Here is a 20353-nt window from a genome sequence, read left to right as displayed (position 1 = left end):
TCTTAGGACAAAATGCCTGTAAAGAAGGAGAGAGACAGGACATGCGTGAGGACACTCCACAAAAATGTCCCCAGGGACGAAGGATGCATCTAAACAAGGAGGACGTGTGTAAATGTGATATCGTCAACAGCCTCTTACTTCTATTGTACACACGTATGAATCAATAATATGGCCGCTCGCAAACACATAAACAAAAAGTGAAGGGTCAGACCTGGGTGTTTGTCCAGTCGGCACCTAGACCTCACTTCTGTTATCTGTTTGTGTTTGGAATGGCCATGGTGAAGGATGACACACCTTCCCAGAATCTCTCTGTTTCTTGAAAACATGGTCGCACAATCAACAACAGCTCCACGCTGCTATACAATGCCAGTTGCGAGGTCACTATAATAGGAAAAGTACGAGCGAGCCAAGGGTCCCAGATTCAAAACAACTGTGGCCTTCCACATCCATAAGAAATCCGCTCGAATCGATCTCCGGCTACAGAGAGAGAGAGAGAAAAAGCTAGCGTGCTGTTGTGTCTTGTTTGAACAGCTCTACAACAGATTATTGAAAGGACTGAAAGACATTTAAATTCCTGCAGCATTCGAAATACCAGCTCTTTTGGGACATGCTCCATTTCAGACATTATGAACCAGGGTTGCTCTGTATGATCAATGCAAGATTTGTTGGTTTACGTAAAAAGGTTCCAACAGAGTGCATGGGGTATTTCAGATGCTTTATGCTTCTCTTTCTCTCTCTCTCTCTCTTTCTAGTCCCTTGTGGTCTTCAAAGCAGCCGTCCTGGCCAGAGTTCAATCAGAGCTTGGTGTCTTCCACCACCTGGCAGGTTAATGAGGCGAGTTTCAGAGGAGGCTCACTTCCGAACAATCAGCTCTCCATTAAGATAGAGAAGGAAGATACCCCTAACAACACACGCACACATACTCTGTCCTCACATTCCCTCTCAGTCTGTCCACATGAATTAAATTCTTTGTCTTATTTATGGCATCTCATTTTAGACCAAATACAAATGACAAAATGCTACAAATGCTAATCAGAGATAGGTTTTATTATGGTAAGAACATTAGCATAATAGTATTTATGGAAATTTCCTTGACTGGGAAATGTAATTATGCAGAAATTGTGTAAATCATTTGTAAAACATCCTTAATGGAGATCGTCACATTCATCTTTTCAGTTATATTTTAGGTATTTGTGAATTATTTAAAATACTTTTCAAAAGTGTGGTGTAAGATTTTTTTTTTTTATTAAACAAGGATACAATGATAAAAAATGGGAATATAACAATATTTTGAATGTTACGTAAACCAAAATGTAAAGGTTTCCACAAAAAAATTAAGCAGCAAAACTGTTTTCAACTGTGAAAATAAATAATGTTTTTAATCAGAATGATTTATGAATGATCATGTGAAACTGAAGACCGGCGTAATGAATGCTGAATATTCAGCTTTGCAATCACAGAAATAAGTTACATTTTAAAATGTATTAAAATAGAAAACTGGTGTGTTTTTTTTGTTGTGTTTTTTTACTTGGTCAAATAAATGTAGCCTTGTTGAGCATAAGAGACTTCTTTCAAAAATATTAAAACCATTTAAAAGGTAGCATAAATAGAAATGCTTTCTGCTTCATTTTATCTAAATCTGCTAAAAGCTATTCTGGAGAACAAATTGCCTTCGAGCTAACAGGTGTGGACTAAAAGCTACAAAACTTCCATTTTGATTCTATGGGGCCTGTCTAGTTGTCTCAGCTCACAAACAGAGACCAACAGAGAGATTCAAACAATATTTATCTTCAGTTTTATATTTCTGTCTTGTACTTTTGTATTTATTTCTCTCTCAACAAGCTCTCAGAGACAATTGCCGTCAGGGGTGCTCTTCTGTTTTTATGAGATGGGACAGACTGATTTACTATGGTTGGAATAGGATAATGCGCCCCTAGCCTCAAATTCAGAACAGCAAAAAGACATGTTCCTTTCAGTTTCTCAAATAAGTGTTCTTCAAAACAATATCTCAACACCTAAGCCAAGCAAGAGTATTCCAATTCAAAGAGAAAGAATGTCTGAGAGAGCAGCACTACTCTTCCCACCCTTTTAATGAAGAATAAAGCCATTTTTGTTCTTTCCTATCTGTCTTTCCCCTTGAGACTATATACATTATATACTATGTCAACACTGACCCATTCTGGGACTCTGTGATCGCTTTACAGAATAATAATAATAATGGAAGCTAATGCAGATGTATAACTCGAGTGGATGAAGAGGTAACTAGATTTGGACTGTGTACCTCAGCTAAAAAGCGTTCCTCTGATGGGTCGAAAAAAAATGAATGAAGAGGTCCAATAACTGGCTTTTTTTCCTTGAGAAAATGTTTGATAAACTTTGTTCGTAATGCTTTGTCCTTGTCCCATCTAATTGACAAAGTCTGGGTCTGAACATAATGTGTATCAGCAGCAGGTCTGGAAACAGCCGAAGCAGCATCATTAAATCAGAAGCAGTGGTGGACATTTGGATTCTCCTCTGCCTCATGAGGACAGTAGTTTGATTAAGAATTGCAAGATTTGTTTGAATAAAATTTGTTTAGACAGATTGTGAGTGACGATTCACGGTCATTATTCAAAGCATGAATTTTTCATTAAAGTTACCAAATCAAATGAGAACCTTAAGGAATAATTCACCTCTGTCATTATATGTTTACCCTCAGGTTGTTTCAAAACTGTATGACTTTCTTTCTTGCATAGAACACAAAAGGAGGCTATTGATGAAGTCTACTGACCCATACACTCCTAAAAAGATGGTTCTTTTTTTCACAGTATTGCCATTTAAGAACCATTTTGGGTTCAAACCTTTCTTCAGTGAACAGTTTTTAAAAGAACAGTTTAAAAAAGAAACATGAATGCATGCCAATAAAGAACCTTTAACTAAAGAGTGTTCAAGTATGGTATATGGTGACATTCAAGTGTCAAAAAACCTGCAAAAGCAACATTTAAGCATTATTAAAATCATGCAGACTTAATGATTTTTTGTTGTACTATTGCTATTATTTCACCAACTCTTCTAACAAAACAATTATTAAAAGCAAATATTTTGCCTTCCTTCTCTTTCCCTTTAGGTTAGTAAATGAATTTCAGCTAAATGGATGTGCGGAGGCTCTCAGCCATCTGCTCGTATCTGTGAATGACTGTGTTATCAGTTCCAGGCGTCTCTATAAACAAATTTGAGATGAAGAACTCCTAAGATGAAAGCGCTGGATGCTGCCAGTGTCATCAACAGCCTCCTGGCCAAATGGCATTCCTGAAGATTTTTAAACCTCAGCACGGAATCCTCATTCAGGCCTGAAGAGACTCTATTAGCACTGGCGATGTGGGTCATGACCTGATCAGGAGCTTTTACTCTGATTCAATCTAGAGCAGACCTGTCTCTAAACTCTGTTCTCAGTTGGTAGCTAGAATAGAAATAAAAAAGTAGATTTCATTAGCTGTTGTAGATGGTTTGAGAAGTGAGCTTATGAAAGCGTCTTCTGCATGTTCTGGTGACAGTCACACAAAAGACAGGAACTGTCAGCTTTTTTGACAAGAACGATGACAATTACATTGACAGGTTGTGCTAGCCTTAGAACTATTGACTTGACCAGAAACTGACAGCTCTCTATATGAAGCAGAATACACGTCATGTCAAACAACCCAGAAGGAAAGTAAATTATCCGCATTTTCTCACCAAGACATTCATGTGAGGCCATCACGAGATAGATACAATTATTCTTACTATAAAAGTGAAGAAAATCTTCAAATAACTTTAAGGGCTTTTTGAACGGTGGAGTATTATGTCAATTATGTCAATCCTGGCTCTCAGGGTCAGCTTCCTGGGTTTAAAATGAGTGGTAAGTGTGTACCAGAAAAAAAGAAAGTAAGTTGAAGGGTCTCTCTAAGCTAAAAACCTTAAATGTTTCCAGGAAGACAGTCAGAGCCTTCACTCCCTTTTATCAGCCAAATTACAGGCAAAGTGCCAATGATACTGGGGAAGGGAAAGGAAAAAGGGATGGGGAAAGAGGATGAGGAAGATGAAGAGGTAAAAAAGAGAGGAAAGGGATGTACGGTATGTAATGATATAAGAAGAATATAAAAGTGGAAGAGGAAGACCATAAGTAGTAAATATGGTTGTGGAAAAAATGTAAATAAAAACATGAAAGAGAAGAATATATGGAAGTGGATCATAAGAGGAGGCTTTAGAATTAGTGGAATGAGGAAGAGGAAGGAAAAGAGAGAAGATTAAGATATCTGGGCCTGGCCTTTTGAAGCTTCCAGACTAATCATACATCACATCCCAGCTGAGGTACAAAACATTCAGCATACCATTAAGGGGACTGATGAAAAATAACAGTGTAAAAACACCAGGTTATCCAGTAAAAGAAATATTTAAGCAAAAATAAAAGACACAATTTGTCTTGTATCTGTTTCCTGTCTAGGCCAAAGTTGGCATTAAAATGCATGAGAGAATAATGCCTGAAATAATAACAAATTGGTTCCTTGTCAAAGTATGCAACATTTGGTAGAGCATTATGGAAAAACTCGTAAAACTCACTTCCATCAAGGTTATGGCAAAGTATGCTAGAAGAAATTCTAGAAATGTCTTTATACCCAATCTCTCGTTAAAAATCGTTAAAAATCGTAAAAGCTTTTGTGTCTCATCGAGCATTTAAAAAGCCTCAAAACAATCCCTGAAGACACTGTCACTATCCCTGTAGACGCCCCGTGGATTTGGAGAGCTTTGTGTATTTAACTCGGTGTGTGTGAAGACTGTGGATAGGAAAAGGGCAAACTAATTTAAAAGTGATTCAGCAGAAGTTGCCAAACCGCTGCGGGTGTCTGAAACTGATACCTTGTCTTGGTGGGGTGTATTAGGGTCTGCATTCTCTAAGGGTTTGCTTTGAAAGATTGAGAAGAGGGAAAGCTCGCCTCAATGTCTCTGCAGATGAGACACACATAGACATATGATCCACAGCACAGCCGCCAAGATCTTTCGATTTCTATGAGCTCTCTGGCTCACCTCAGATAGAAAAGAACAGAAGATTCAGCAAAACAATGTCTGAGTGAAGGGGGTTTTGGAAACCAAACCATCTAGTTGAACCACCAACATCAATTTATTCACATAGTAAGCAGGCTAAAGTGAGTTTTAGACTTCTGATTTACTGCATCAGAGTGTTCTCCAGAAGGAAAAAAGACACTAAATGTTAACCTTTAAACTGAAACAAATGGTTCATATAAACCATGCCTCCAAGTTCTCTGGTTTATAATGAATTACACTTTTTTATGTTACTTGGCCTGCCAATTTTAACCAAAGCCCAAAAAAATAAATGAATCTTAGTACTAACAAACAAAATCTGTTGTTCTGCAATGGTTTTTGGGTACTACATTGGATACTGGACAAGTAACACAGCTTTTAGGATATGTCACTATACTACTGCCATTGATTTTTGGATGTATACCACAGCAGCACCATGGTATTCTTGGAAGTAATTTGAAGTATCATGAGAATACCATTTCAGAATTATGGTATAAATCAAAAACCATGGTACCTGATACCACGGTCCAGATTCTTCAGATAGTACCACAACTGATCAAATTGCCGAGAATCTTTAAAATGATATACTGATGGTCTTGGTGGTTTCGTTTCATCTGGAGAAGTATCAAAAACCCAAGGGGAAACTAGTTTGTGCCAACGGTGGAACAAGCCAGCTGTCTGTCACTCTTGTATGGATATCTTCTGTACAAACTTTGGATGATGTCTCCTGAAACTGCTTCCATCTCAACACATAATCCTATGAGATTACCAACATAACCCATGAGAGATGTAAGACCATAATGCCACTGAGTCATGATTGACAAGCTTCAAGGAATGGGAATGGGAGTGCTTGTGTTTCTTGGAAAGCAAACATCACCTAACAAACCACAAATCTTTTATTCACTAAGAAGCTTGTCTTTTCTGAACTTTCATGGCTTTCTCAAAAGTTGTAGATCTATATTAGTGATGCACATATTCTTTACTATATTTCCCAGGGCACACATTTACACAACTCTCTGTATTTAATACCAGTCTCTTTGTTTTATGGTGTTTACAAACCCATGTTCATAGATTAGTTGTTCACACCAAAGTGCCTCACACAACTGCGTGCCCTATTTACAAGACTTGAGACACACATACACATAAACGTAGAATCTGGCAGTGATAAAGATTATTTTGACACTCACACAGATGCATTGAAGAATTGCGTATTTGCAGCTAACCATGTGTGACATGACTGATTCAGAAGCACAGGCTGATAACAGACAGAACTAGCAGCAACCCAATTCTGTCGTTATTTACTTAGCAATATGTTCCCTATTGAAAAATAAATACACTAAAATATATTTTAAATACATTTATTTAATGATAAGTATATTACAGTATAAATACATTTATATATTCATGTAGTTGATAAAAATAGCCTGTAACTGTACTTTTGGTACTGGCATACTTAAAATCTGCTAAATTGGAACAACTAATTTTGTACAGATTGTACTTTAATTTTGCAGAAGTAGTGCTGAAGTTCAACTAAAGATAAACATAAGTATATTTGATTGTGCTAAAGTGGAGCAATTGCAGGTATACTTCAGGTACAATTTAAATATCTCACATTTAAAGACCAAAATTTTTCGAAAATCATTCAATTCTCATCAATAGTGAGATTAAAATACACTTAGGCTTAATATTAAGAAATGTGCATTGTGCACAAGAAGTACTCTAAATTAAATTTAATTACATATTTTTATATCAGTAAAAAAAACATTTGATCAAAAATACTGTAAAGACAGTTGTGAATTATTGCAATAAAGTTGTGAAATATTACAATTTAAAATACAAATTTGGATTTGGAAACTTTGTAGCATTTTTTATTATAACCAGTGTTGAAAGTTATTGTGCTTCTAAATATATTTATGTAAATTTTATTTATTTTTTTTCATGATTCTTTGATGGATAGAAATTTCAATAAGTAACAGTAATGTCAAAGAAAAAAAGTTATTTACTCCAAACTTTTAAATGGTAGTGTTTTATATGTAGGGTTTTTTTTCATTTGGCATAACACTAAAGGTCAATACAAGGTGCATAAATTCACACTTATACAAAAAAAAAAACTTTGTAAAACTAATTTCAGGACTCACCCAGCCAACACAATGAAGAAGTCTAGCCGATTCCAGGTGTCTCCAAGGTAACATTTTTTCCCAAAGATGCCCAGTGCAACCATCTTGATTACCATCTCCATGGCAAAAAAAGCAAAGATGAAATCATCAAAGTCCTGAGGGGAGAGAGAAATATTCGAAGGGTTAGCAAAATCTTAAAATGCTGCACTGGCCAAATCAGTGTTTGCAAAAAATGTTCTTCTCTTGATCAGGAGAGCTCGTACTAAATTAAGGACAACTTATAAATAAAGACATAAACCATCCAAAGGCATATGCAGATGAATATTAAATTTCCACTTTGATGTCACAGTATAATGTGTGTGAGTGTGTGTGTCCATGTACTGAAGGGCTATAAGCCTTGACTCATCCTTATACAGAGATCTCAGCAAGTCTGAGTGGGCACAAACAGCCAACTCAACAAAGTCTTTACCCATAAATCCCCTGCTTACGTTACCAGAAATGTGCTATGCATTAAAAAAAAAACACTTACTAGATCTACATATACAAGAAAATGATCAGCAATTTGGAGTTTAAATGAATATGCATAAAAATACAGCATTAAAAAGTAAACTGAAAGCATTTTTGCTTTAAATAAAGTGTGATGCGGGCAGTGGAATGAAGGGGGAAAAGAAACGCTTTGAGGCACGTTTATAAAGTTACACTTCTGTCACATAAGACATGAATGCAACAGTCAAAGATGTCCATCTAGTGAATGTTTACATAGAAAACCAATGAAAAGGTAGAACAGTGTAATGGAAAAATGTGGTGTGTGTGAACGGGCCTCTCAGTCTGTGTCAGTAAATTAAGTTTGTGCTAATAACCATAAAGTCAGAAGGACAATTCTGACAGACTGTGAAAATGTTATTCTCTCTAAAACTCCTTTGTAAAGCTAAAAATGAACAAGACTATACTAATCAAATTGCCAATTTTCTAAAGATATATTACATAAGGCAATTATGAGAAACACATAGTGTCAATTAACTGAATATTCAGTTTATTGCTGTTGAATAATGACTTGTTGATTAGAACTAAATGCATGGAAGGAAAATCTGCTAGACTGGTGACCTATTCAGACCACCTTTAATTTCATTTTAACAATAGATGGTGCATTTCTGGACCATACTAAATTGCATTTCCGTCAGGCAGATATAAAAGGCTGTTTGTCAGGTCTTGAGCACAGACCGGGTCCTTGAGACATCGGCGGCCATATGAACTCAGTGACAGTCGTTTCCTCAAGGTCGACCATCAGTGAAAGACACCTGGGCATTCTCAGCCAGCGAGGACATTAGTCAAAGCTCTTAAGTGAGGGATTCCCCCAGCCAAAGCCCTTGCACTCTGACAATGCAAGGAATGTTAATTAAGCCACTGTGGAGAGAATTTACGGTCGCATTGGACATTATTCAGAGCCAAGCGCTAATGTATTACCTCATCCCTGATCTGCTTGTATTGTACATAGTGGACATTTTGGTTATAGAGTACTACAGTACTTGCCAATTCAAAGTTAATGGTAAAACACAACACATCCATAAACAATGCTGTCAGAATGAGGACGAGGGGAGAATCTGCAAGCTTTCATTTTGCATTAATGGTTCAGGGAAGAGACTGTCTGTTCAGACAGAGATAGATCTCCTAAAACCATGCCCTAATGTTCTCTAATTATCTGCCTTAATGTGAACACATAAAAACAAAATAATAATAATTTCACTATAAATTACACAAATATCATCATACTGAAATTTCACTTTGAAAAAAGGGTTCTGCCCAGTACATTAACTATGCTCAACAAAAGGATGGTTTCTGCTTGACCAGTCACTTTTTTTGGCAGCATATGAAAAAAAGGCAAAATATACATGTAGGGACCAATTCTCAATATTAACTATTGCTTATTAGCATGCCTATTATTAACATATTGGCTGCTTATAAAGCACATATTCTACATGACCATATTCTATACCTAAATTTATCAATAACCCTACAACTGTTACTATAAATAAGCATCAAATTAGAAGTTCACTGAGGCAAAAGTCGTAGTTCATGGTTTGTTAATAAGGAGAACTGGACTTTAAAATAAATTGTTACCAAAATGTATTAATTCATATTTTAATCATCTGTGTCATTAAATGTATTTAATTACAAATAATTACTAGGTTTTTTAAATTTACAGTAACAGCTTATAGCTACTCAATGACAGCCAAATGCATAAACACACTTTTATCTAAGCCAGCTAAATAAAGTCATGTTTTATAGTGACCTTAGCATTTTGGCAGTGTACGAAAAATTGAAATACAAAACAATAATAAAAAAAGATTATGTTTTATTAAAATTAACAATGATTACATTTAATAAATTAAATAAACAACCTAGTTTAATTTGCAACAGTAGATAAGTAAGTGAATAATAAGTAAATAAATACAGTACATAAGAAAAGATGTAACATTTCGTGATAACATTTACTGGACTGATAAGTCAAAAGACAGTCCACCAACTGGCCCAAAACACACTTTTGTTGATCATCCCTATTTATATATATATATATATATTAGAGCCGTTTTGTCAATATATCGGTATCGGTGAATGCCGCCGATATTAACTCTTTTTTTTTCAGACGTATAAAGCAGATAAAATGCTTGAAATTGTGTAGACTTCACTTGAAATTACGCCATGATTCCAGTTCCAAGGGAACATACACGTTACATTCAAAGGGCATTAAAATGCGCAAGACGTGATTTTATATTGTATTTATTTACAGAAGTATATTATGTCACACTTCTCAAGTAAGTTTCGACTGTGTGTGAAGACAAACAAGCACAAGTCCATGAATGAATGGGACAAAGTGAAATAAACTTCAATGGAATAAAGTTTAATGGAATTTAATTGAATTAAAGATGTATAAACTTCAACTTTAATGTTCAGTGCACTCATGTTAGACTCATTTTGGATAATAAAGTTTATTGTTAAATTGTTAAATACCCTGCATCCATTACACATCTCTGTCACATCATTATAGGTGTTTGACATTTGAGTGATCATTGCAAAAAAAACAAAAAGTGTGTTTATGTATATACTGTATTCTATATAGAACCGAATGTTTGGACACATGAATGGGAAAGTGTCCAAACTTTTGACTGGTACTGTACTATAATATACTAGTGGTTAAATGGATCGTAGTTGATCCGTGATCAGCACAGACCAAGCCCCATGGTTCGGCATGCATGTGGTCTGCGGATTAATTGCAAAATGTTACCATAATAGAGCATAAGTTTATCGTTTGTTCATATTTACACATGCAAGTGTATTTTGACAAATTGACAAAATTGACAAAATAACCATCTTGACAATCATTCAGGTAAACGCAGTCAGTTATGTCTCAAGTGAATGAAAACAGCTGAGACAGAAATGGGATTTGATGTGTATCATTATATCGGATCCGTGCATCAGGTCTTAAAGGGACAACGGCCATTAATGATCGTCAAACAACAAAACAGCTGTGATAAAAATCTGATTTCTGATTTGATTTATACAGTAAACACTATGCAGTGTTATTTTCCCTAATTGTTAAATTTCTGTATTTGAATATTACCAAGCTTATTTTTTTTTTGTAACATACTGTGTGTATTTATCTATGCTTGTAATTTGTGTATTCTTATTTTTTACTGAATGTTCTCTTGTCTTTTTAATCATGTTTAAATTTTCTTAGTTAATCTAGCCGTACTTGCTGTGGTATCAAAAATGTACTTCGCTTTAAGTAATAAATGAAAAGCAAGTTAAATTTAAATATTTTGATTTTCTTGCTGATCCTAAAAATGTGATTGGAACCATGAGATTTGTGATCTATACTATAGTATAGTATGCACAAAGAATATCGGCCGATATATCGATATTCTTTACTCCCTAATATCAGTATCAGTATCAACCCCCAAAAACCCATATATATATTTTGTTCACAGTCCATGTAGAGCTTCTGGCTCACACAGCTGTGTGTGGTGTGTGTCAGTGTACATCATACAGGCCTTTCTACAGTTCCACAGCTCCCTCCAAAGATAAACGATGTAGAGAAAGGGAACCCCTTGACAAAACACTCTCACAGTCTCCACGCAGCCAGAAAGTAGAGCTCAGGGGTTAAATATTCTCTATAGCCCTTTTCTCCCTCTCCCTTTATCCCCCTCTCTCTCTCTCTTTCTCTCTCACACACACACACACACACACACCCTGCACACTATATGAATATCTTCCTCTTTATACTTCCCTGTCTCTCATCTCCTTTGTTTCAGAGAGCCTCTTCCCATATTCCTCCTTCCCTCATTTTTCCCACCACATCTCATCCACCCATTTCTATTTAATACATGTCATCTTTCTCTTTCATATTTCTGGGGAAGCATTCAAAAATAGCTTAGAGAAAGAGTCAGTCTCATCTGTGCGTGTGGAAGCGAGGGTGTTTGCGCGTGTGCGATGATCTTTTGGCACTGAATAAATCTCCTCATGTTGTCCTCTTTGTTGTACAAATAGCTGAGTGGTGTATTGTCTGCGCTGTGAGTAGGTTATTCTAGTGCAACTGATGGCCTTTCCTTGGAGAAAACAATTCTTTAAATCCAGAACTTCTTCAGACCTTCTGTCCACCCCCACAGATGCACACACTCACACACAAAGAGAAGAGGAAGCTGCAACACACAATCATTGAGGATAAACAAAAATACATTCTGTCTTCTTCTTACTAATTCATCTAATTCATGTGTGCAGAGAGCGGTTGCTATGCCGATGACATCATGGGGTCTAGAAGGAAAATGAAGAGACGTCTACAATGCAGCAGGAAAACACCAATCATCACACTACCATAAATCAACGCAATAATGCACATTTAGTCTCTGATATTTGTCCTACATTGACATCTGTTGATGAAAAATGCCGCTTTCACTAAACATTTAAAGAGATAGTTTACCCTTAAATGAAAATTCTGTCATCATTTGCTTACTCTCATGTCATTCCAAGTGTGTATGACTTTTTTTGCCGTCAAACCCAAAATAAGATGTTCATGCACCAATTGCTGAAGACCAAGACACATGACAAGCAATGACGTTTGGCATACCTGAACTTAAAGGAGAAGTTCACACAAAAATTTTAATTGTGCCATTATTTAGTCTCCCTCCTGTTGAACACAAAAATTTGAAGAATCAAACTGTTGTTGATCCTCACTGACTTCCATAGTAGGAAAATAAATACTATCAACTGTTTGATTACCAGCATTCTTCAAAATGCCAGCTTAAGAAAGAAACATATACAGGTTTAGAATGACATGAGGGTGAGTAAATGATGAATGAATTTTCCCTTTAAATATAAAATATAATGTGAGAAGTTTTGACGCAACATATTTGAATATGTGCAAACGAGATATACATTAAAAGAGCAGATTAGCATTGGTTAATGATTTAAATTGTTCAATTCCTCGTAAGGCTAAAGGATGACATGAATGACATCAACTATCAATAACTATAAGGTTTTAATGAAACAGTGCAATATTATAATTGGAATCCCTTTTTATTTATTTAATTTATACATTTTACAGCTGATGAGTGATAAAAACATTGACAGCCAATCAGAATCCATCTAACTTTAAAGAGCTCAAGCATTTAAAGTGGCAGGCAACATACTGTAACTGAAGCATACGCTAATAATAAACAGAACATTTTTGTGAGTTGAATATAGTTATTGTTAGTTATCGTAACAGCACACCAACAACAGATGCATTTATTGGTTTTTCTCGAGTTAGGGTGTTACACTGCACATCTGTTGCCTTTGGTTGGTGATTGAGCAGATTGAGTACATGTTCACATGGCATTTGTTACTTTGCAAAATATCTGAAAAGTGGATGGTGTTATTGTCGGTATTAGTCGGCATCTGTAATAAAGCATGTTCTTTATAAGTACTAATAATCAGCTAATATGCAAGCAATATCCATACTAATAAGCAACTATAATGAAAATTGGTCCTTAAAATAAAGTGTTACCATGACTCCAAGGCAAATGGGATTCAAAGAAAAACAACATATGCTCACTTTACCTGTAGAGAATGTTAAGAAAACCAAACTAGAACAGATCATACTGCATTGTACAAGAGTTATGTAGTTCAAACCATGCATAAGAATCTCATCATCCACACAAACACACTTACAGGGAGCAATAAAAAAGGAGAGAAAAATAAAGATACAGCAAAAGATTAACTGCCAATTCAGTCGGTACTGTTAAACTCACAGTGAGCTCCGTTCACATCATAGTACTTGACGCTGCACTCTCCTCCTAAATATGATACGAAGTCATTTTCTACCCCAGAAACCTACACCCTCTACTCAACTAAAGCTTGCATAACAACATACACATGCACATCTTAATGCTGGAATGTGGTACTTAAAGGATAAGTTCACCTACAAATGAAAAAATGTACTCATTTGCTCATACTCATGTCATACGACTTTTTCTATCGTGAAACACAAAATACATTTTAAAGATTGTTTTTTGTAAAATGCAGTAAAAGCCAATGGGGACCAAAACAACACTGGACTAAATTCACTATCATTGGAATAAGAAGACTTTTTCTTTTGTGTTTTACAAAGGAAAGTCATGTTTAAAATGATATGTAGTGACAGAAAATTAAAAAATTCCAAAGGAAATGAGGAATGCCTGCGGAGGAAAAAAGGAAAGAGGAAAGCACTGAAGAAATAAATGATAATGTGTTGTGTGGGCAGAAGAGAAGGGGCACAGAGAGAAAGAGAGAGATGGCAGACCTGCTCCCCGGCTTTATTGTATTTCGCTGAATTCCATTAATCCACCAAAGGCGTTCTTTTGGAGCTCATGCCGAGGGCTAACCTGAGTCACGGCAGCTATGGAGCAGACGTGTCTCACTGACAGTGATGGGAACTGATTGAGTGTCTTTGTACATTTCCTGATGACCAGGTTTGCAATCTTATTTCTGGCCAAGAACACTAATTTCCATATGGCAAGAGGGAGAGTGATTTGATAGAGCAGTTGGAGAAGATAATCGCTGTAAATTCTCAGATCTCAGAGATGAAACGGCCCAGGTCATTTACTTCAGATGAGAAGCAGGGAGGGGAATGCACAAAAACTGGGGTTTAGCTGCACTACGGGTTTCAACTACTATCATTCAGAAAAACGCAAGTTTACAGAACAAGAATCAAACAAAGAAATTGATCTGTTCCCATTAAATCCCAATGAAAACTTGGCATTTTCAATGGAAAGAAAGCAATCTCACCCAGGCATGGTGGAGAGTAAAAGATGATTGTTCCAGGAAACTCACAGCAAGAAAGTGCCTCTAAATCCTATTTCAGTTTTAACACTGTAAATTTGCACCATGGGTATTCCAATATACAGTACATTTCTGAAATAGATATACCTCAGCTGTACCTCAACCATGGCCAAACTAACAATATCCATACAATTCAATACTACCCTAAATCATTAAAGTGTAAAACTAATTTTATTTTCATATCATCAAAAAAAAACACAATATTGTTCAAAAGTATGGGGTTGGTAAGATTTTTTATTAGTGTTTCTAAGACTTTTATATTCACAAGGCTGCATTCATTTAAAAAATACAGTAAAAACGGAAATATTTTTGAACTATTTTGATATACTTTAAAATGACATTTATTCCTGAGACGGAAAAGCTGGATTCGCAGCAGTCATTACTCCAGCCTTCGGTGTCACATGATCTTTCAGATATCATTCAAATATGCTGATTTGGTGCTCAAGTAACGTATTATTATCAATGTTGAAAACAGCAGTGCTGCTTTATATTTGTGTGGAAAGCACGGCACTTTTTATTTTCCATGATTCATTTTAATGAATAATATATAAAAAATACAAAAAAAGTATTTATTTCAATTTGTGAAAGAGAGGAAGTGTGTGTTTGCGTGTGTGTGTGTGTGTGTGTGTGTGTGTGTGTGTGTGTGTGTGTACTTGTTTTTCTATTCTGGTGGGGACTTAAACCTGAATACACACAGGTCCCCACGGGTAAACAAGCTAATAAATTACACAGAATGAATTTTCTTGAAAATCTAAAAATGCAGAAAGTTTCCTGTGAGGGTTAGGTTTAGGGGTAGGGTTGGTGTAGGGCGATAGAAAATACGGTCTGTACAGTATAAAAACCATTACGCCTATGGAGAGTCCCCACAAGGATAGCTGTGTGTGTGTGTGTGTGTGTGTGTGTGTGTGTGTGTGTGTGTGTGTGTGTGTGTGTGTGTCTGTGTGTGTGTGTGTGTGTGTGTGTGTGTGTGTGTGTGTGTGTGTGTGTGTGTTTTATACATATATATGACTAAATAATGTGCACTAATCAAGCGTTATGTCAAAAGTATGTCAATATTGATTTTTAAATACAGTCTGGAGGCAAACCACTGCACCATTGTTATAAGATTTATGTGACAGTTTGCCGTTGAACAGAATATTATCACATCTCACAGGCACTATGTACAGTGAACTTGGCCCACTGTCACAATGTAAAGATCACAGATTAGTATCATTCATTACAGCAACCATTAGCTTAATAACTCAGAAGTAAGAGGCGATTCACCTCATGTCACAATCAGTCACATTGTATTCTGAAGTGCCTGATTACAATGGCTGCCTGGATGAGTGGCTTTGAAGTCGTGTTTTAAGCACTTCATTTAATGTGGTTTAATCCTCTCTAGGGCCAGGCCATTTCAGGCTCATTTGTTTTCATATAGTCCTCCAAACGCTTATGACACCCCCATAGTATTAAAGGAATCACATGGAGAGGAAGAGAGGTTGAAAGTGTTATATAACTTCTAAAAGCCAATAAAAAAGTTTTGGGAATTTATCGATTGAATTTACTTCATGACAGTATGTGGAGCATACATTAAAATATATTGTTTTATTTTATTTATTAACATTTAGTTTTTTTTAAGGTTAACAGGAGAGAATGAAGATGAGACTACAGGCAAAATGCTTGTCTTACATTCACCAAGGCTGCATTTATTTGATTAAAATAAAAATGTGAAGTATTACAATTTACAAAACACTTTACTATGTATTTTATTATTATTATTATTGTCTATAATATTTACACTTCAATTTCCAAGGCATTTTATGCCTGTTTTAATATTAATATTATTTATATTATTAGTAATAAAACCAGTGGTCACACTTGATTTTAAGGTCCAACTTTTGCTATTAACAAACCATATCACCTCAATAAACTAATTTGCTGCTTACTAATACAGAGTAAGGTAGTTCAGGTATTGGCAAGGATTAGGGTTGTAGAATATGGTCATGCAGAAAATGTGCTTTATGAGTACTAATAAACAGCCAATATGTTAATAATATGCTAATAAGAAACTAGGTAATAGTGGGAACTGGTCCCTATACTACAGTGTTAACATTATTAGTAATAAAACTTTTCAGCAAAACAACATTTATTTGACAAAGAATTACATTTTAACATTAGAACTGTCTTTGCTGTCATTTTGAATCAATACAGTGCAGTCCTTCTGTATTTCTGAATTTAACTTTCTTAAGAAAAAAAAAATGTCCTCCACCAATATCCCCAATATTTATATTTATATGAAATATCAATGTCCTCCATGGAGGACAAAAGTGAGTGGTTGCTGGGTCCCAGAATGATAAAAGGCATCCATAGCAGAACATCCAAAGCTGAAATCCTTAGGGCAAAACACTCGACTGCTAAACAAAGCAAAAGGAATTTAGCAGATTGAAATCATAGTCCCTGAGCCATGTTCCCAAGTCAATATTAAACTAAAGCAGTGTCTTTGCTGTGATGATCTGCTTTGAATTACAGACGAGGATCTCTTTGTTGCCTATCCACACATGTGGTCTGGGGCATTCCTGTGTCTCTTGGAAGTCATTCAACAAAACATGCTTCAGGATATCTAGAGAAACCCAGCGCTCCATGAGAGACGACGACAAACACCTCAAAATAACCTCCCTTTTTTGAGTTGTAACAGTTGTTGGATTTCATTTTAACACTGAGTTCATTTCAAGTCTGTGTCCAATTAGATTTTAATCTGTTTACCATCTGTTCTTTGATCTATTTAAAGTACATCAGGTTACGGAAGGTGGTGTATTCTAGGTATGAGACTTACCTCCAGTATCTTGCATCGCTCTGAGTCACAGTGGCTGTCCTCACAAGGTTGAAACATTCCCAGAGTAACGCAGTTCAGCAGGATTACCAGCATGCTGGCCCTCTCGAACCATGTGGGAAGCAGAAGTTAAGGAAGAGTACATGGAAAATACATGCAGTCACAGAAAAATAGCAAACGTCTTGTTCAGAATATAAATAAATGACATTATTGCAGCCTATGTGGAAAAAAAAAGGATTCTGAAACAGTTTCACTCAGAAACTGACAGCAAATTTCAGCAAGGAACACATTGAAGTAAACATGAATTCTGAAGTAGATACTGTAGACTGAAATAGTATTTTGTAAAACCTACTGTAAAAAAAAATATGACATCCAAGCTATCAGCATACATATTTACCTCACTGTTGTTGAAGTGAGTGATAAAGAGTTCAAAAAAAGAAAAACTAATGCAAATTTACTGATGTGACTGTGTTGCATAAATTATGTATAATCTGTTTTGGAAAAGAAAGCAAGGTAAAAAAAAAAATAAAAAAAATATCACATTATTGTTAATGATCACATATTTTAGTTACTACAGCTTTAATAAATTACATTTCAAAGGCTAAAATCGCTTTCTCTGTCACGTAAATGAGGTCAGTCCAGCTAAATGCGTTACAAGGCCAACGGTGTCATTATGTTTGTCATGATTTTTCTTGATTTACTTGTGGGGAATAAATAACCCAGAGTTCCTTCATCCTTTTAGCTCACCGCTAGTAATTGATCATATAATTTATTCTGCATGAATAATGTAAACAGAAAGAATGTGTCTTCTTCCTCCAGAAAGGCGTAAGACTAATTACAAGCTGCTAACTTCTCTCGGGCATCATTGATCTATATACACTGAACCAGGAGGCAGAGAGGAGAGTCAGTGGAACTGAAAGAAGGAAAATTACTCAAAAACAATGTAAAACAAAATTAATGGATGAAACACAACATAGGTAGTAGTAAATCATGCAATTACACTATCTTTCAAAAGTTTGAGGTCCGTAAGATTTATTTATTTTTTAAAAAGAAAAATATAAGTAAAATATAAATGCATTTTATATAAATAGTGCAAAAACTTTCTTTTTGTTCATCAATAAAAAATGTATCACGGTATATACAAAATATTAAGCTGCACAAATGTTTTCAGCATTGATAATAAAAAGAAATGTTTATATTTATAATATATAAGGAGTAAGTCAGTATATTAGAATTATTTCTAAATGATCAAATCACTGAAAACTGGAGAAATGATGCTTAAAATTCAACTTTGCCATTACAGAAATAAATGATATTTCTCAATATTACTCTTTAATCTTCGATCAAATTAATGGAGCATTAGTGAACATAATAGATAATTATTTAAAAGTACATATATACACAAACTTTTGAACCGTAGTGTACCAAAAAAAAAATTCGCAACTTAACCCATTAATGCCCAGTTTTTTTTTTCTTATTACAGAGATTTCTGCAATTCAAATTATTTATATTATTCCTCATACTATGCAGTATTTTTGCATAATATTTTATTTTGCATAATGTCTGACCATTGACAACGAATTTCAATGGTTTTATTTTACTCCAAAATCTTTTTGCCCAGATAATTAAATAATTTTGAATTATTACTGCACGTTCATTTATTTACTCAGCGAACAGGGACTTTGGTTATGCTGTCGGGGGTTTATTCTGTGATAATGACTGGCTGACTGCTTCTATCTCTATATAGAAACTCCCATAGAAACCTATGAAAAGATTGAAATAATAAGGAAGTTGCCAGGTGCATTTCAGTGAATACAACCTACCCCATGACACATTATCTAGCAAGTTGTCAGAAGGTTTTCCTTAAGTTGTCTACTTGTATGCCTTTTTTTTTTTTTTACATCTAAAGCAACCAAAACGATATTCACAGCAAGAAAAACAGTGGTAGCGCCTTCGGCAACTCGTAAATGCCCGCAGGATTAAAAGGGTTAATGAATGTAGCGAGTCACAGACATTGCAAATGTTTCCCTTACCAGCGAGCAGTAATAAAAGACGAAACTGAGAGCGTCCCGTGGACAGTAATATCCACACAAACCCCTATAAACAATAAATGAGAACACTGAAACATGTGCTTATAAATTATTTCAGCTTCATAAAGAGCTTTAATTAACTCATAAAAACGGCCAAAACCTGAGCTTAAAAATGCTGTGTGACCCTTAACGGGTATCTCTATGCTTCTGAAAGCTTCTCAGTGGGCCGTGGCACACATACAGATGCACACAGAACATTTCCACTGCTCACCATGAGCAGACACGCGTTCTCTCACGTGGACCCCCTTCACCACTGCTGGAGGAGTGTAGGTGGGATTCACTAACAGGCAACGTTGAGATCAAAACCTCATCAACTCTTTATGTTGTGTTTATGTGGAGCCCAATTCCCTCAAGAGGCTCCCTTCATGCTCTGAAAAGCCTCACTTTCACTCTGCTGACAGGCTGGAAGAAAGTAACAAGGCAAAGAAATACGGCGTGTGTATGTTTGTGTGTGTGATATTGCAGACTAATGCTAGCAAACACACCTGAAAGACTGACAGAGGTGGGCTGAATAAGCAACACGCTGAGATTTGTCAAGCTTGGGTATAAACTTATCTTATGCTAAGTAATGAATAAATGAGGGGGCGTCCTGCATGCAGGACTATGAGGACATTCTATTTTTAAGAACATGCAATGTTAATAAAGCTAGCTAAATAATAAAGCCAAATGCATCTCCTAGAAATGCACTGAGTATTTATTTTAGTTCCTCTTCCTCTTTAGTATCTCTAACTGTTCACATTTCAATCCTTCTAGTCTAAATTTGTGCATGCGGGCACTTCTAATGTTTAGTGGCCCTTTCTCCAGGGTCTCAGGAGCCCATATGGATAGCCATATTTCATATGTCCAATGTTTAATTCAAGGCTCTTGGCATTAACTATGTTTCATCCCGGGCTTTTACATTCTCCCATGTCGCAAGTCCTGACATGGCC

General features: G+C 35.7%; 1 protein-coding gene across 1 annotated transcript in view; it reads right to left on the bottom strand.

Annotated features, from left to right (window-relative positions):
* cacna1g (calcium channel, voltage-dependent, T type, alpha 1G subunit) overlaps positions 1 to 20353 on the bottom strand; it is a 224892-nt gene that overhangs the window by 112488 nt on the left and 92051 nt on the right. The window contains exons 2-3 of the mRNA XM_059532382.1: positions 17338 to 17450; positions 7194 to 7327 (exon numbers count right to left, since the gene is read on the bottom strand). Coding sequence (XP_059388365.1) covers positions 7194 to 7327; positions 17338 to 17450 — 247 coding nt within the window. The remainder of the gene's footprint in view (positions 1 to 7193; positions 7328 to 17337; positions 17451 to 20353) is intronic.

The sequence above is a fragment of the Carassius carassius genome, chromosome 40, assembly GCF_963082965.1.
Source record: "Carassius carassius chromosome 40, fCarCar2.1, whole genome shotgun sequence".
In the NCBI taxonomy this organism is placed as follows: Eukaryota; Metazoa; Chordata; class Actinopteri; order Cypriniformes; family Cyprinidae; genus Carassius; species Carassius carassius.
This window is presented reverse-complemented; position numbering and strand designations above follow the sequence as displayed.